Genomic DNA, 18,927 nt, shown 5'->3' with positions numbered 1-18,927 from the left:
TGATGAAGTTGTTTCTTGGTTAGTGACTATTTATATCTTTATTTGGTCGAATTTGTGATAGCTACCTATGCGGTAAAAAAATGGTGAAAATATGCGGTTGGGTCTTTTGCTATCGTGGTTAGCTAATAGAAATACAGATTGTGTTTTCGCTGTAAAACATTTTAAAAATCGGAAATGATGGCTGGATTCACAAGATGTGTATCTTTCATCTGGTGTCTTGGACTTGTGATTTCATGATATTTAGATGCTAGTATTTACTTGTGGCGCTATGCTAGGCTATGCTAGTCAGCTTTTTTACTGATGAGGGTGCTCCCAGATCCGGGATGAGTACCAAGTAGAAGTCTTAAGCAATAATTGAGCTAGGACTATCTGGGAGTGGTCTGAGTGGGGAAGGAGAAACTGAAAACTAGCTGTTAATAACTTTATTATTGGTCTATTAAGTAATGTACTGCCTGGTGATGTCATCAGGCAGCCCGAAACTCCATTCCACCAAAACAGGCTGATGTTTTTGCTCTTACACTAAAATGGCACTATCATATTTTTCACAATTTCACAATATTATTCCAACTTTTATAGTTTGGAAATGTAATACAAAACACAGGAAAAGTTTTTGACTGCAGTGGGTCTGATTAAAAAAAAAATATATATATATATACACTGCTCAAAAAAATAAAGGGAACACTAAAATAACACATCCTAGATCTGAATGAATGAAATATTCTTATTAAATACTTTTTTCTTTACATAGTTGAATGTGCTGACAACAAAATCGCACAAAAATTATCAATGGAAATCAAATTTATCAACCCATGGAGGTCTGGATTTGGAGTCACACTCAAAATTAAAGTGGAAAACCACACTACAGGCTGATCCAACTTTGATGTAATGTCCTTAAAACAAGTCAAAATGAGGCTCAGTAGAGTGTGTGGCCTCCACGTGCCTGTATGACCTCCCTACAACGCCTGGGCATGCTCCTGATGAGGTGGCGGATGGTCTCCTGAGGGATCTCCTCCCACACCTGGACTAAAGCATCCGCCAACTCCTGGACAGTCTGTGGTGCAACGTGGCGTTGGTGGATGGAGCGAGACATGATGTCCCAGATGTGCTCAATTGGATTCAGGTCTGGGGAACGGGCAGGCCAGTCCATAGCATCAATGCCTTCCTCTTGCAGGAACTGCTGACACACTCCAGCCACATGAGGTCTAGCATTGTCTTGCATTAGGAGGAACCCAGGGCCAACCGCACCAGCATATGGTCTCACAAGGGGTCTGAGGATCTCATCTCGGTACCTAATGGCAGTCAGGCTACCCCTGGCGAGCACATGGAGGGCTGTGCGGCCCCCCAAAGAAATGCCACCCCACACCATGACTGACCCACCGCCAAACCGGTCATGCTGGAGGATGTTGCAGGCAGCAGAACGTTCTCCACGGCGTCTCCAGACTCTGTCACGTCTGTCACATGTGCTTGTGAACCTGCTTTCATCTGTGAAGAGCACAGGGCGCCAGTGGCGAATTTGCCAATCTTGGTGTTCTCTGGCAAATGCCAAACGTCATGCACGGTGTTGGGCTGTAAGCACAACCCCCACCTGTGGACGTCGGGCCCTCATACCACCCTCATGGAGTCTGTTTCTGACTGTTTGAGCAGACACATGCACATTTGTGGCCTGCTGGAGGTCATTTTGCAGGGCTCTGGCAGTGCTCCTCCTTGCACAAAGGCGGATGTAGCGGTCCTGCTGCTGGGTTGTTGCCCTCCTACGGCCTCCTCCACGTCTCCTGATGTACTGGCCTGTCTCCTGGTAGCGCCTCCATGCTCTGGACACTACGCTGACAGACACAGCAAACCTTTTTGCCACAGCTCGCATTGATGTGGCATCCTGGATGAACTGCACTACCTGAGCCACTTGTGTGGGTTGTAGACTCCGTCTCATGCTACCACTAGAGTGAAAGCACCGCCAGCATTCAAAAGTGACCAAAACATCAGCCAGGAAGCATAGGAACTGAGAAGTGGTCTGTGGTCACCACCTGCAGAACCACTCCTTTATTGGGGGTGTCTTGCTAATTGCCTATAATTTCCACCTTTTGTCTATTCCATTTGCACAACAGCATGTGAAATTTATTGTCAATCAGTGTTGCTTCCTAAGTGGACAGTTTGATTTCACAGAAGTGTGATTGACTTGGAGTTACATTTGTGTTGTTTAAGTGTTCCCTTTATTTTTTTGAGCAGTGTATATATATTTGTCACAGACTGTGTAAAACCTTGCAGTGCTACTTTTTTCTCTGAGTGAGGTGGATATATCTTGTTTTAAAACTAAATGTGATCGTTTCATTTCAGAGAGACAAACAATTTAGTGATAAGTTTCAAACAAACATGTCTGTCAGATGTTCTTTAAACCAAAATAAATATAATTTACCAACATTTCTGAAAATGGATAAATAGTGTTTTGTAATGAAACGCTTCAAACATACCTTCAAATCAGTTTCCATTGTTTGTGTCACTGAAAGTGAAGGTTTCATATAAATCCACACAGTACCTGAGTATGTTTTCTGCGAGTTTCTCCACCCTAACCCAGATTGGGGCGCCATGCCACAGAGAGACAGAACAACACCAGCACCCCTTATTCTGAAACAAGACCTCTTCGAAAACAAAGTAGTCTATCATGCTCGATCCCCACGTCTTTATACACACAAAATCAGGAAGCGATGAAGGAAATGGAGAGTGTACGATAAATAGACCTAATAAGAGCAGAAATGGAGAGAGATGAGGAATCCCCAAAATATTAATGAGATGACTCGAAGGATTTATTTTCGTAGAACACAGAACACTGTAGTTTCCTAGTGCGCCAAGGAGGAGTTTGAAAGGTTGTGATGGTATCAAAGAAAGCCCCCCTCTCTCCTCTCCTGCAGAGTTGAGGGGATTATACTCTCTATAATGTAATCTCTGCCTACTCATTTACTGTACTGGAATATTGATCAGGATATTTTAAAGAGAGAATTTGGTAGGTTATGTTAAAGATGTTGTGGTGGATTATTCCTATCCTATTACATTTTTGTGTGTTTGCGTTGAGCGGGGGGAGAAATCACCAGCAGGGGTTGAACCGGTACACACACCAGGAGTTAACAGTATCTAGGACCAGATCTGACAGTTTAATAACCACTGACCATGGATACCATAAGCACAACCAGTTGACCTTTGATAGCAGTAGCCCTCCATCAGAGCCGCTAGTAGCCACAGACAGAGGATGCTACTGTCCTCCTGCCATTATTATGGCTCAGTGATGATGTCCAACTCCCTCTACCTCACAGCAGGGTCTGATCAATAACCTCTACACACACTCACACAAACATAATGATACACACTGGCTCTACCTCTCACACCCATAATGTCTGTCTCACACGCGCCCTGCTGCTCTGGCTGCTGTTGCTTGGGCTAGTTGGTGGTAGATCTTAGCATCAGGTCAGGAAAAACTCCCTTTGATGCCTTTATCCTCCATATGGCACACAGACAGACCGACCGAGAGCCAGTTACTGAGAGAACGACTAGTTTAACAGGGCTGCTGAAACACAACATTTCTCTTCCTACATGCGTGTGTGTGTTTTTGCGATGCACTTTTTTCAGAGGGCTGTAGCCTGTTTAAGGATGATGTCACCAGAGATTTATTGGATCAGAATGGCGAGGTGTGTGTGTGTGTGTGTGTGTGCGTGCCAGTCTCCCAGGGGAGCTCTTCAGAGTGAGCACAGCTGGTACCCCTAAAGAAGGACGGAACACTGGGACAGGAAGTGATGCACCATTTAAATACCTCCCTCTCCCCGACCTCTGTGTTGGGGGAACGCGCATATTTTCACTACCCTTAAAAGACCCACTACAGTGAAACTTAAAATGTTTGTTGCAACTAGTTTGGTAAGTGATATTTTTGGGCGACCTAGATAGAGAATCTGTAGTAGTCTGTATCTGTCTGACCCTCTGTGTGTCACTGTGTCTGTTACCTGAATAATCATCCAGCCTGGGGAGATGAGGAGTGGGGGGAGAGCATGGTTGGGGGACGGGGTAAGTGTGGGTGTGTCTATGTAAGGGTAAAGGATGTGTATGTACGGTATGGGGGAGGGGCACACCCTTTCAGCCTTAATTAAGGGCCAATGATCAGACACCACTCCCCTTATCACAGAGACAAGCGTCTGCCACAAGAGGACATGTAGATGAGAGGGGGGGGGGGGGGGGGGGTTTGAGAGAGGGTTTGTGAGAGGGTGTGTGTGAGAAGGTTTGTGAGAGGGGATATGTATGTGTGTGAGACAGGGTTTGTGAGAGGGGTGTGTGAGGGTGGGGGTGTGAGACAGGGTTTATGAGAGAGGGGGGGTGTGAGACAGGGTTTGTGAGAGGGGTGTGTGTGAGACAGGGTTTCTGACAGGGGGTGTGTGTGAGACAGGGTTTCTGACAGGGGGTGTGTGTGAGAGGGTGTGCTTGCGTGGGTGCGTGTGCACGTATACGACACAGGAGTAAGTAGATAGTGTAATAGCAGAGAGATGAGGAAGGTGTGTGTCTTGAGTTGATGAAATTAATTGTTCCTCTTGCTGTAAGTGACTACTAGACTGAGCTGCTAGTTATTTCAGTGATGAAGTATGGCTAAAGTATCCTTGTTAGCCATTAGCACACATTACTGTTGTTTACATAACCTGCCAGACCAGACATTTGTTTAGTGTTGGTACCAAGTCACCGTTAAGCTGTTAGCCAAGCTCCTTTATGAAACAAGCTGAAATGTGTGTGTGTGTGTGCATAGTCTGTTTTTAAAGGTCTAGCTCTCTTTTTCTGGTTGTCCTCTGTCTCTGTCTCTCTCTGTCTCACTCACTCACACTGTTTGACTCATGCACAGTGCCTTTTGCCACAGTGGTAAAGGTTAGCGTTCTGGCCTGGGTAAAGGTGAGTGTTCCCTTGCCAAGGTTAACTCACGCTCACTGAAACTAAAGTGTTCTAAATACTTGGATTTCTCTTGTGAAACTTGGGGTTTCACCATCTGTCTCCCATTCCAGAATCCCCCTGTCTGTGTATGTGCGGTGCGTGCAGCTACCACTTTGTGTAGCGGTTAGCAATGATGCTAATGAAAACAGTCTTCTGGTAGATGGAAAGGCTTTCCCAAAAAACTTCTCAATGACATGTTAACTACTAAGTATCCTATGCTGACCTGGCAGAATGATATCAGGATTATTTTCATCAACCCAGTGTGTATTTGTTTTGTAAACTCTACCATCACATGTGGCTACAAAAAACCTTAGGTGCTCACTGGAATTAAAGGTTATCTACACCCAAAAATCCTAATTTCCACCAAAAAATCCCAGACCTCTTGATTTATTTGGTTTTTCTATTAAAAAAGTGCAATTTTGAGAGTGAACTGGAAAAAACAGGGGGAAACAGAAACCTGGAAAAACAAACGGAATTTGGGGGGAAAACATAAACGGAATCAATCACCTAACTACCTACCTCATCCCCATATTGTTTTTATTTACTTTTTGCTCTTTTGCACACCAGTATTTCTACTTGCACATCATCATCTGCACATCTATCACTCCAGTGTTAATTTGCTAAATTGTAATTGCTCTGCTACTATGGCCTATTTATTGCCTTACCTCCTTACTCCATTTGCACACACTGTATATAGATTTTCTATTGTGTTATTGACTGTACTTTTGTTTATCCTATGTGTAACTCTGTTGTTTGTTGCACTGCTTTGCTTTATCTTGGCCAGGTTGCAGTTGTAAATAACTGGCCTACCTGGTTAAATAAAGTTGAAATTATAATATATATTTTTTAATTCTACAGATTTTATAGGGCCCTATCAAAGGTCTAGCCTAGATAAGCTTGGCCAGTGTGGGTGTTCCACTTGAGAGAATGGGTTGTTGCTCTGTCCCAGTTTAACTCTGGCACTGCATGAACTAGGTGTTTGTGTGTGTGTGTGTGTGGGTCCAGCTTTACAATGCTCTGCTATCCAACAGAGTTAATGGTTTAATGGAAGTATGTTATTCAGCAGTTTCCAGGAAAGTGTATGACAGTAATAAAGGTGTGCTCAGCGAATTCCTTCCTCAGGCATCAAGAAACAGCAAAAGGGCCCATTGTTTTGACAGAGCCTCGCTATTGGCTGGTAACCAGGAAATATGCTTTTGGCCACTCGCTGTGATTGGCTGCCAATGTCAAATGTGACTGAGTCAGAAAGCTTATCCTGACTCCTGTATGGACTACTGTGTATATATACAGTTGAAGTCGGAAGTTTACATACACCTTAGCCAAATGCATTTAAACTCAGATTTTCACAATTCCTGACATTTAATCCAGGTAAACATTCCCTGACTTAGGTCAGTTAGGATCACCCCTTTATTTTAAGAATGTGAAATGTCAGAATAATAGTAGAGAATGATTTATTTCAGCTTTTATTTCTTTCATCACATTCCCAGTGGGTCAGAAGTTTACATACACTCAATTAGTATTTGGTAGCATTGCCTTTTTAAATTGTTTAACTTGGGTCAAACGTTTCAGCTAGTCTTCCACAAGCTTCCCAGAATAAGTTAGGTGAATTTTGGTCCATTTCTCCTGACAGAGCTGGTGTAACTGAGTCAGGTTTGTAGGCCTCCTTGCTCACACACGCTTTTTCAGTTCTGCCCACAAATGTTCTATAGGATTGAGGTCAGGGCTTTGTGATGGCCACTCCAATACCTTGCCTTTGTTGTCCTTAAGCCATTTTGCCAGAACTTTGGATGTATGCTTGGGGTCATTGTCCATTTGGAAGACCCATTTCCGACCATGCTTTAACTTCCTGACTGATGTCTTGAGATGTTGCTTCAATGTACCCACATCATTTTCCTACCTCATGATGCCATCTATTTTGTGAAGTGCACCAGTCCCTCCTGCAGCAAAGCACCCCCACAACATGATGCTGCCACCCCTGTGCTTCACGGTTGGGATGGTGTTCTTCGGCTTGCAAGCCTCCCCCTTTTTCCTCCAAACATAATGATGTTCATTATGGCCAAACAGTTCTATTTTTGTTTCATCAGACCAGAGGACATTTCTCCAAAAAGTATGATCTTTGTCCCCATGTACAGTTGCAAACCATAGCCTGGCTTTTTTATGGCGGTTTTGGAGCAGTGGCTTCTTCCTTGCTGAGCAGCCTTTTAGGTTATGTCGATATAGGACTCGTTTTACTGTGGATATAGATACTTTTGTACCTGTTTCCTCCAGCATCTTCACAAGGTCCTTTTCTGTTGTTCTGGGATTGATTTTCACATTTCGCACCAAAGTACGTTCATCTCTAGGAGACAGAACGCGTCTCCTTCCTGAGCGGTATGACGGCTGCGTGGTCCCATGGTGTTTATACTTGCGTACTATTTTTTGTACAGATGAACGTGGTACTTTCAGGCGTTTGGAAATTAATTGACTCAAATGATGTCAATTAGCCTATCAGAAGTTTCTAAAGCCATGACATCATTTTCTGGATTTTTCCAAGATGTATAAAGGCAGTCAATTAGTGTATGTAAACTTCTGACCCACTGGAATTGTGATACAGTGAATGATAAGTGAAATAATCTGTCAGTAAACAATTGTTGGAAAAATGACTTGTGTCATGCACAAAGTAGATGTCCTAACCGATTTGCCAAAACTATAGTTTGTTAAAACTTCTTATGGCTGCATCCCGCTACCGGGATCGATATGACAACAGCCAGTGAAAGTGCAGGGCGCCAAATTCAAAACAACAGAAATCTCATAATTAAAATTCCTCAAACATACATGTGTCTTATATCATTTTAAAGGTCATCTTGTTAATCCCACCAAAGTGTCCGATTTCAAATATGCTTTTCAGCGAAAGCACTACAAACGATTATGTTAGGTCACCACCAAACCACAATAAGCACAACCATTTTTCCAGCCAAAGATAGCTTTCACAAAAAGCAGAAATAGAGATAAAATTAATCACTAACCTTTGATTATCTTCATCAGATGACACTCATAGGAGTTCATGTTACACAATACATGCATGTTTTGTTAAAGTTCATATTCATATTTATAAAAAATCTGAGTTTACATTGGCGCGTTACATTCACTAGTTCCAAAAATATCAAGTGATTTTGCATAGCCACATCGTTACAACAGAAATACTCATCATAAATGTAGATGATAATACAAGTTATACACATGGAATTATAGATATACCTCTCCTTAATGCAACCGCTGTGTCAGATTTAAAAAAAAACTTTACGGAAAAAGCAAATCATGCAATAATCTGAGACGGAGCTCAGAACAATAGCCAAATTAGCCGCCATGTTGGGGTCAACAGAAACCAGAAAATACATGATAAATGTTTCCTTACCTTTGATGAACTTCATCAGAATGCAGTCCTAGGAATCCCAGGTCCACAATAAATGCTTGATTTGTTCGATAATGTCTGTTATTTATGTCCAATTAGCTACTTTGGTTAGCGCGTTTGGTAAACAATTCCAAAGTCACAAAGCGCGTCCACTAATAACGTGACGAAATGTCCAAAAGTTCCGTAACAGTCAGTAGAAACATGTCAAACGATGTACTGAATCAATCTTTAGAATGTTGTTAACATACATCTTGAATAATGTTCCAACCGGAGAATTAGATTGACTTCAGATGAGCGGTGGAACGGAGGTCCTCCTCATGTGAACGCGCATGTGAAAGCATGGTCAGCTCGTGGCAGTGGTGACTAATTCCTGTCTCCTTCGGCCCCCCTTCACATTAGAGTCATCAGACAAAGTTCTATTGACTGTTGACTCTAGTGGAAGCCGTAGGAAGTGAAAACTCATCAATATCTCGCTGTAATTTCAATGAGAGCTTGGTTGAAAATCTGCCACCTCAGAAAAAATTCAAACAGGAAGTGGAACTTCTCAGGTTTTTGCCTGCCATAGGAGTTCTGTTATACTCACAGACATAATTCAAACAGTTTTAGAAACTTCAGAGTGTTTTCTATCCAATACGAATAATAATATGCATATATTAGCAACAGGGACTGAGGAGCAGGCAGTTTACTATGGGCACCTCTGCACCTTTCATCCAAGCTACTCAATACTGCCCCCGCAGCCATAAAAAGTTAACAAGAAATTTGTGGAGTGGTTGAAAAAACAAGTGGCCATCACAAAGCCCTGACCTCAATCCCATAGAAAATTTGTGGGCAGACCTGAAAAAGCGTGTGTGAGCAAGGAGGCCGACAAACCTGACTCAGTTTCACCAGCTCTGTCAGGAGGAATGAACCAAAATTCACCCAACTTATTGTGGGAAGCTTGTGGAAGGCTACCCGCAACGTTTGACCCAAGTTAAACAATTTAAAGGCAATGCTACCAAATACTAATTGAGTGTATGTAAACTTCTGACCCACTGGGAATGTGATGAAAGAAATAAAAGCTGAAATAAATCATTTTCTCTACTATTATTCTGACATTTCACATTCTTAAAATAAAGTGGTGATCCTAACTGACCTAAGACAGGGAATTTTACTAGGATTAAATGTCAGGAATTGTGAAACTGAGTTGAAATGTATTTGGCTAAGATGAATGTAAACTTCCGACTTCAACTGTATGTACCTAGGCTATATCATAGGCTCTGTTCTAGGATTCATTTTCTGTTGAACTGGACATTGATACGCTTCATTCGGCTAAGTTGGTTCATTTTCAGATCAAATGGGACTCATTAGAGATTGAAGGCCAACTAATTACAGACAATTAGTGACGAGCCTGAGTCTGTGTTGTGCATGCTTACCAGTGGTGGAAAAAGTACCCGATAGTCATACTTGAGTAAAAGTAAAGATACTTGAGTCATTTTCTATGAAAGTAAATGTGAAAGTCACCCAGTAAATACTACTTGAGGAAAAGTATTTGGTTTTAAATACACTTAAGTATCAAAAGTAAAAGTATAAATCCTTTCAAATTCCTTATATTAAGCAAACCAGACGGCACAATTCTTTTTTAAATGTACGGATAGCCAGGGGCACAGTACAACACGCAGACATCATTTACAAATGAAGAATTTCTGTTTAGTGAGTCTGCCAGATCAGAGGCAGTAGGGATGACGACAAAGGATGGTCTCTTGATACGTGTGTGAATTGGACCATTTTCATGTCCTGCTAAGCATTCCAAATGTAATGAGTACTTTTGGGTGTCAGTCAAAATGTGTGGAGTAAAAAGTACATTCTTTTGTTTGGGAATGTAGTGAAGTAAAAGTTACCCCAAAAAAGTAGTACTTTCAAGTATTTTTTTAACTTATCTTACTTTACATCACTGACGCTTACTTAGCCGTGTGTGTAACTCTCGCACTCTCTCTGTGTAGAGGTGACTCTGAAGGTTCACCTGAGTGATGCCAGCACCCACCAGCCCCTGGGCGGAGCCACCATCGAGCTCTTCGCAAACCACACCCCTGTAACCACAGAGACCTCTGCTGCCGACGGCAATGCCTACCTGCGTTTTCCCTACCGTCTTGGAACCCTGTTGGTTGTCACAGCAACCAGACAGGGCTACGTGCCAAATTCCGCCCCCTGGAGACCCACCAGACTGCCCGGTAGGTCAAAGTAGTAAAGTCTACTGTGTGTGTGAGAACAATCTGAAAGTGGTGTGTGAGGATAATGAGGGTTCCCCATTACAGCTTTATTATAATAAGTGACCACCCCCATTATCTTCACACAACACTTTCAGACTGTTCACACACACACACACACACACATGCTTATCAGCACTGGACAATTTAGGAGTGACAGAGAGAGGAAAGGAGGAGTGACAGAGAGAGGAAAGGAGGAGTGACAGAGAGAGGAAAGAGGAGGACTTTTGTCTCTCTGATTTTTATTCAGCCTTTATTTAGACAGATAGTCAATGCTGAGACCAAGGTCTCTTTATTTAGACAGGGAGTCAATGCTGAGACAGGGAGTCAATGCTGAGACCAGTGTATCTTTATTTAGACAGGGAGTCAATGCTGAGACCAGTGTATCTTTATTTAGACAGGGAGTCAATGCTGAGACCAGTGTCTCTTTATTTAGACAGGGAGTCAATGCTGAGACCAGTGTCTCTTTATTTAGACAGGGAGTCAATGCTGAGAACAAGGTCTCTTTATTTAGACAGGGAGTCAATGCTGAGAACAAGGTCTCTTTATTTAGACAGGGAGTCAATGCTGAGAACAAGGTCTCTTTATTTAGACAGGGAGTCAATGCTGAGACCAAGGTCTCTTTATTTAGACAGGGAGTCAATGCTGAGACCAGTGTCTCTTTATTTAGACAGGGAGTCAATGCTGAGACCAGTGTCTCTTTATTTAGACAGGGAGTCAATGCTGAGACCAAGGTCTCTTTATTTAGACAGGGAGTCAATGCTGAGACCAAGGTCTCTTTATTTAGACAGGGAGTCAATGCTGAGACCAAGGTCTCTTTATTTAGACAGGGAGTCAATGCTGAGACCAAGGTCTCTTTATTTAGACAGGGAGTCAATGCTGAGACCAAGGTCTCTTTATTTAGACAGGGAGTCAATGCTGAGACCAAGGTCTCTTTATTTAGACAGGGAGTCAATGCTGAGACCAGTGTCTCTTTATTTAGACAGGGAGTCAATGCTGAGAACAAGGTCTCTTTATTTAGACAGGGAGTCAATGCTGAGAACAAGGTCTCTCTTCCAGGTGAGCCCTGTATAGCACCACAATACACATTAAACTACACATTCATATACACAATAAAATGCACAACAATACACGAAAAGCAAAACACAATGATAAAAAACAGACACATTCTTCTGTAAAAAGGCCCCTTAACAACCGTCTGAAATGACCTAGAGGCACCAATTCCTCCCATTTTAAAGTGTATTGTAGATCATTCCACATGTAAAGTGCAAGGAAATTAAAGGCTGATTTACCTAACTCTCTAGACAACAAAGGAGTCTCCAGAGTTAATCAACCTTAAGAACTTGTCATTTTAAGTCTTAATAGTGATGTTAGCTAAGGTAAGTCGGGAGTTTGTGGAGCAGGGCTTTGTAAACAAAAAGACTGTAGTGATCTACAGAGAACCTTTTGGTGAAGAATACAGTGTTGAGTAATTCAACTGTTTCCTGTGATAAAACCAAGGGCGCTATGAAAAACACCATCCAAGGCTTTAATAGTAGAGGTAGATCACAGAGAATGGAAAAGGGAAAGCTGGAGATTTAAACTAGTCAAGTAAGATCTTCAAAAAAATGTTTTTCTACAAACCACAATGCTAGAAAATAAAGAAACCACTAGGTCTAGAATATGTCATGAAGTTGAGAGGAAAAACAAAATTCAATAGTTTACCTTTTATTAGTGAGAATAAAAATGAGCCACAGGGTGGGTTATTGTGATGAATAAATGAGTGACTGGTGGGTCCCATGTGGCTCAGTTGGTAGAGCATGGTGCTTGCAACACCAAGCGTCTGATGAAATGTAAAAATGACTCGTGTGTATTCCAGTGTTTTCCTCTCTCAGTCTGGAGCTGCTACCAGAGAGAGCTGCCACTCTGATGGTGTATGAAGACCTGATACACATTAACTCTGGATCCCAAGGTGAGAGAGAGTACTGAGACACGGTCCCTGGCCCAGTGACCTCACACACATTAATAATGAAAGATGTCCACCCCTTTAAAACATCTCTCTAATGAAAGACACACACACACACACACACACACACACACACACACACACACACACACACACACACACACACACACACACACACACACACAGGCAGCATGTGTCCTCTGTTCCTCTGTCAATCAGTCAGGAGCAATTACATTAGATAAGATTAAATTCATGTGATCTTATAACATGTATCTTTGTCTGCCGTGTGTCTGAACAGTGTGCTTGTTTTGCTCTGTGTGTGTGTGTGTGTGTGTTTGTCTTCAATAACCACACTCATTTAGAGTGTCCCATACCATCTGCTCTTCTCCTGCTCTGCCATCCTCTCTGAGTGAGGTTCTGCTGCTGCTACTCCTTTAAATGTTGCTGACTGAGCTGTGTGTGTCCGTCCTCCAGGAGGGCAGGATAATCATGCTATGGTCTGGTGCATACAGTGGCCTCCATCCACACACAGTGTGTTATATCATGGTATTTTGAACCTGGAATCCCAGGGGAGCGATAAACCTTGTCATGCGGCAGGAGGAGAGAGAATGAAAAGAGAAGGGGGAAGAGAGGGGATGAGGGAAAGGGGGAAGAGAGGGGGTGGGGAAGAGAGGGGATGAGGGAGAAGCGGGGAAAAGAGGGGATGGGGGAAAGGGGGAAGAGGGGATGAGGGAAAGGGGGATGAGGGAAAGGGGGAGAGGTGGGGAAGAGGGGATGGGGAGAGACGGGGATGGGGAGAACGGGGAAAGGGGGAAGAGAGGAAGAGAGGGAAAGGGGGAAGAGGGAAAGGGGGAAGAGAGGGGATGAGGGAAAGGGGGAAGAGAGGGGATGAGGGAAAGGGGGAAGAGAGGGGATGAGGGAAGAGGGGATGAGGGAAAGGGGGAAGAGGGGATGAGGGAAAGGGGGAAGAGGGGGTGGGGAAGAGAGGGGATGGGGAAAGGGGGAAGAGAGGGGATGAGGGAAAGGGGGAAGAGAGGGGGTGGGGAAGAGGGGATGAGGGAAAGGGGGAAGAGGGGATGAGGGAAAGGGGGAAGAGGGGATGAGGGAAAGGGGGAAGAGAGGGGGTGGGGATGAGGGAAAGGGGGATGAGGGAAAGGGGGAAGAGAGGGGATGAGGGAGAGGGAAGGGAGGGGATGAGGGAGAAGCGGGGAAAAGAGGGGATGGGGGAAAGGGGGATGAGGGAAAGGGGGAAGAGAGGGGATGAGGGAAAGGGGGAAGAGAGGGGATGAGGGAAAGGGGGAAGAGAGGGGGTGGGGAAGAGAGGGGATGAGGGAAAGGGGGAAGAGAGGGGGTGGGGAAGAGAGGGGATGAGGGAAAGGGGGAAGAGAGGGGATGGGGAGAGACGGGGATGGGGAGAACGGGGGAAGAGGAAGATGGGATGGGGAGGAGAAGCGGGGAAAAGAGGGGATGGGGGAAAGGGGGAAGAGGGAAAGGGGGAAGAGAGGGGATGAGGGAAAGGGGGAAGAGGGGATGAGGGAAAGGGGGAGAGGTGGGGAAGAGGGGATGGGGAGAGACGGGGATGGGGAGAACGGGGGAAGAGGGGAAGATGGGATGGGGAGGGGGGAGAGGGGATGGGGAGAAGCGGGGAAAAGAGGGGATGAGGGAAAGGGGGAAGAGGGAAAGGGGGAGATGTGGGGAAGAGGGGATGGGGAGAACGGGGGAAGAGGGGAAGGGGGGGGATGGGATGGGGAGAAGTGGGGAAAAGAGGGGATGGGGGAAAGGGGGAAGAGAGGGGATGAGGGAAAGGGGGAAGAGGGAATGAGGGAAAGGGGGAGAGGTGGGGAAGAGGGGATGGGGAGAGACGGGGATGGTGGGGATGGGGAGAACGGGGGAAGAGGGGATGGGGATGGGGAGAAGGCAGGAAGAGGGGATGGGGAGAAGGCAGGAAGAGGGGATGGGGAGAAGGCAGGAAGAGGGGATGGGGAGGGGGGAGAGGGGATGGGGAGAAGCGGGGAAAAGAGGGGATGGGGAGAAGGCAGGAAGAGGGGATGGGGAGGGGGGGAGAGGGGATGGGGAGAAGCGGGGAAAAGAGGGGATGGGGAGAAGGTGGGAAGAGGGGATGGGGAGAAGGCGGGAAGAGGGGATGGGGAGAAGGCGGGAAGAGAGGGGATGGAGAGAAGGGGGGGAAGGGTGCAATGTCCAGGCTGAGGAGGAATATCCATTATCGAGGGAAGAAAAGAGAGGGAACTCTTAGGAGGAGAAGAGGATGAGGAGGGGCTTTTTGGATTGGCACAGGAATCCCCCCCTCCACACACACATGCTCTGCTACATCTCACACCGTGTCCAAGCTGTTACCTAGAACTAACTCCTCTCCGTTTTGTTACTCCAGTCCTGTTGATGTGATTATATCCCAGACCTCCTTCAAAACTGGACGTTCAGATCAATGTCAGACCTCCTTCAAAACTGGACGTTCAGATCAATGCCAGACCTCCTTCAAAACTGGACATTCAGATCAATACCAGACCTCCTTCAAAACTGGACGTTCAGATCAATGCCAGACCTCCTTCAAAACTGGACGTTCAGATCAATGCCAGACCTCCTTCAAAACTGGACATTCAGATCAATACCAGACCTCCTTCAAAACTGGACGTTCAGATCAATGCCAGACCTCCTTCAAACTGGACATTCAGATCAATGCCAGACCTCCTTCAAAACTGGACATTCAGATCAATGCCAGACCTCCTTCAAAACTGGACATTCAGATCAATACCAGACCTCCTTCAAAACTGGACATTCAGATCAATGCCAGACCTCCTTCAAAACTGGACATTCAGATCAATGCCAGACCTCCTTCAAAACTGGACATTCAGATCAATGCCAGACCTCCTTCAAACTGGACATTCAGATCAATGCCAGACCTCCTTCAAAACTGGACATTCAGATCAATACCAGACCTCCTTCAAAACTGGACGTTCAGATCAATACCAGACCTCCTTCAAAACTGGACGTTCAGATCAATACCAGACCTCCTTCAAAACTGGACATTCAGATCAATACCAGACCTCCTTCAAAACTGGACATTCAGATCAATGCCAGACCTCCTTCAAACTGGACATTCAGATCAATACCAGACCTCCTTCAAAACTGGACATTCAGATCAATACCAGACCTCCTTCAAAACTGGACATTCAGATCAATGCCAGACCTCCAACACTGGACGTTCAGATCAATGCCAGATCAGGTGTACTGAAGGCAGAGGATACACAGAGCTAGAGAAAACACACAGGCACGGCTGCAGCGGTGTCTCATTGCCCAGGAATGTACACTCACCACAGTGGAAACACTATGACATCATCGCGAAGCCCCACTATACAAACTTCTCTTTAACACACAGTCTTGTTTAACTAACCTTGTGGGGACACAATTGATTCCCATTCAAATCCTAATTTCCTTAACCCCTAACCATACCCCAACACCATCTCCTAACCCACAACCCCTTACCCCAATACTAACACTAATTCTAACCTTAATCTAAACCCGTTGGTCTAATTTTGTTTTTTGCTTACTATTCTTGTAGTTAAACATGTCCGTGAGCGCACACACACACACACAGTCTTGTTTAACTAACCTTGTGGGGACACACAATTGATTCCCATTCAAAATCCTATTTTCCCTAACCTTACCACAAAACCTAAACCTAACCCACAACCACTTACCCCAATTCTAACACTGACACTAATTCTAACCTTACCCTAAACCCCCTAGAAATATATTTTTTCGTTGGTCGATTAAACATTTCCACACACACACACAGCTATGTCTTACTATACTTGTGAGGACCTTTTGGGGACTAACAACTGAGTCCCATTCTAAATCCTATTTTCTCTAACCCCTAACTCCTAAACCTAACCCCTAGTTCTAGCCCTAAACCTAATCCCTAAGCCTAAAATAGCCTTTTTACAAGTGAGGACTGGCAAAATTTTGGTTTACTATTCTCTGGAGCACTTCTGGTACTCCCAAGCAATGTTCCCTCAAAGCTGATTACATGTGTGCAGTAGCCCTGAGACCACGCAGCTCCCGCGGGATTGCCTCGCTCAAGAAATATCAGCCCACGGAGCGAAGAACGAGATTGTATTTCACTCAACTTTCTAGAGCAGTGGTCACCAACCGGTCGATCACGATGGATCTCCAAGGCATCCCTAGTCAATCTCTAAACATTTCTGTAAAAAACCCAACGATAAAGCCCTGCGTTTCTATAGTTTTTTGGGCTTCAGTTATTGGCGGTAGCTGCACCCGATTCAGCTGCCCTGCGCGCCGGGCAGGCCAACTGTTGCCATTTTGAAACATTTCATGTGTCTGAAGGTACAAACTCTTCCCTCCCGGCGGGCCCGGAGAGCAAATCAAGTGCACAATAGGCCTACCGCTGGCCAATGGGATGGCTCAGATGACCATGTCTGCAGTACAAGAAAGCTACAGCAAAGATTTCAGAACATTTAAAACCATGACTAGAGAGAAACTGTCAACGAATACAGCAAAGAGCTGCTGTTTTTATGAGTGAGTTCATGTTTAAGTTCTTACTCAGCACTGTCAACACTTTGTATTCAACACTTTTATAAGCCATAAAATGCACTTTCTTCCTATTTCCAATCAGCTCTACAACAAGCAGTGCAGCAGTAATAAATGAGGAGGACATTGTATCCACAGGCTTGCGTTATTATTAGCGGCTTGGGTCTTTTTTAATATCAAGGAATATTTCACTTTCTCTGGTCATAGGAGTAACAAGATGCATTTGTGCATGAGGCGGAAATAATGCGGTGCGACTTGAGTTTCGCCAACAGCTGGAAGGTGTATCTTTTTGGTCAGTAGAGGAATGGGAGAGCGGAGGGATGTTGAGAGGTGGACCCTCAGTCTGCTGCTCTCTCCCTCTGCTGAGACTGTCAGTGTCAGTGGAGGAACGGGAGAGCAGAGCGATGTTGAGAGGTGGACCCTCAGTCTGCTGCTCTCTCCCTCTGCTGAGACTGTCAGTGTCAGTGGAGGAACGGGAGAGCGGAGGGATGTTGAGAGGTGGACCCTCGGTCTGCTGCTCTCTCCCTCTGCTGAGACTGTCAGTGGAGGAATGGGAGAGCGGAGGGATGTTGAGAGGTGGACCCTCAGTCTGCTGCTCTCTCCCTCTGCTGGGACTGTCAGTGTCAGTGGAGGAATGGGAGAGCGGAGAGATGTTGAGAGGTGGACCCTCAGTCTGCTGCTCTCTCCCTCCGCTGAGACTGACCATCAGATGCAGCCCAGTAAAAAAATGCTTGAATAGTTATAGAATCCATTGAATCCAAAAATTCACAAAATGGGACAAACACCAAATTGAGACTCTGCTTGCAGAATTCTGGACCATCAGCCCAGTAAAATAAAAAGCAAATTATTTAAATGTATGCTCAGTCAGCTGTGCCTCACAAGTAATACAACAACAGATCTATATGATCTGTGTTCATATAGCCTACCTCAAATGTTTTAATATATATATATTTTTAAATGTCCTGAACAACAATGCATTGGCAGGGCATTTCAAGCAAAGCCAGTATGCGGTGATAATGTATTGGGCCTGTAGCTTCAAACCTCATTGCTACACTACTGTTTTTAATATGTTAATGTTTCATAGAAAAAAAGTTTAGCCAATTTTTTTGTTGTTGAGAGAGGAGGATCTTGGCTTGAATGTTGACTCAGAAAGTGATCTTGACTCAGAAAAGGTTGGTGGCCACTGTTCTGGAGTGTTCCGTGTTAACACTATCACAGTTTCCCTTTACTGTGGCAATTGTGATCGAATCAAGGCAATATTTGTCACTTTCAATGCAACATACCGAAACAAAATTTGGTTGTAGGCAGAGGCCATCGGAGTAGGATTCTATTGCATTGACATGCATGATTCAGCCCGTAATATACACATACTGGTGCGGCATAACCAATCAGAGCTGCAGTAGGCCTATATGCAAATAGACCATTGCCATATATGGATCTGTGCCATTTACTTTGAACTGGACTGTGTTTACAGCATGAGCGGTTGTGAGTAGATGCGCTTGTTTTGAGATTCAAGCGAGAGCTGCAAATAGCCACGTGTGCACATTTTGTTCATATCCTTTGCTAGTTCCATTCTTTTACTTTGAGATTTGTGTGTATTGTGAAGTGTTAGATTCTACTGCACTATTGTAGCTAGTAAGACAAGCATTTTGCTACACCTACAATAACATCTGCTAAACATGTGTATGTGACCAATAAAATTGAATTTGATTTTAGTTAGTGAGCTATTAGCCCAGTTATAGATCGTTTGTAGTCGTCCTAAATATACCTCCGCCTAAACATCAGTGCCACAGGTAACATCCACAAAGCTGTGAACGATCTTAGAAACAAGA

At 44.6% G+C, this 18,927-nt stretch overlaps 1 protein-coding gene across 1 annotated transcript in view; it reads left to right on the top strand.

The window, feature by feature from the left end:
• LOC120030977 (protein FAM171A1-like) overlaps positions 1-18,927 on the top strand; it is a 50,420-nt gene that overhangs the window by 5,195 nt on the left and 26,298 nt on the right. The window contains exons 2-3 of the mRNA XM_038976482.1: positions 10,321-10,548; positions 12,443-12,535. Coding sequence (XP_038832410.1) covers positions 10,321-10,548; positions 12,443-12,535 — 321 coding nt within the window. The remainder of the gene's footprint in view (positions 1-10,320; positions 10,549-12,442; positions 12,536-18,927) is intronic.

The sequence above is a fragment of the Salvelinus namaycush genome, chromosome 37 (assembly GCF_016432855.1).
Source record: "Salvelinus namaycush isolate Seneca chromosome 37, SaNama_1.0, whole genome shotgun sequence".
Lineage (NCBI taxonomy): Eukaryota > Metazoa > Chordata > Actinopteri > Salmoniformes > Salmonidae > Salvelinus > Salvelinus namaycush.
The sequence above is the reverse complement of the archived record's forward strand: the minus strand, read 5'-3'. Positions and strand labels throughout refer to the sequence as shown.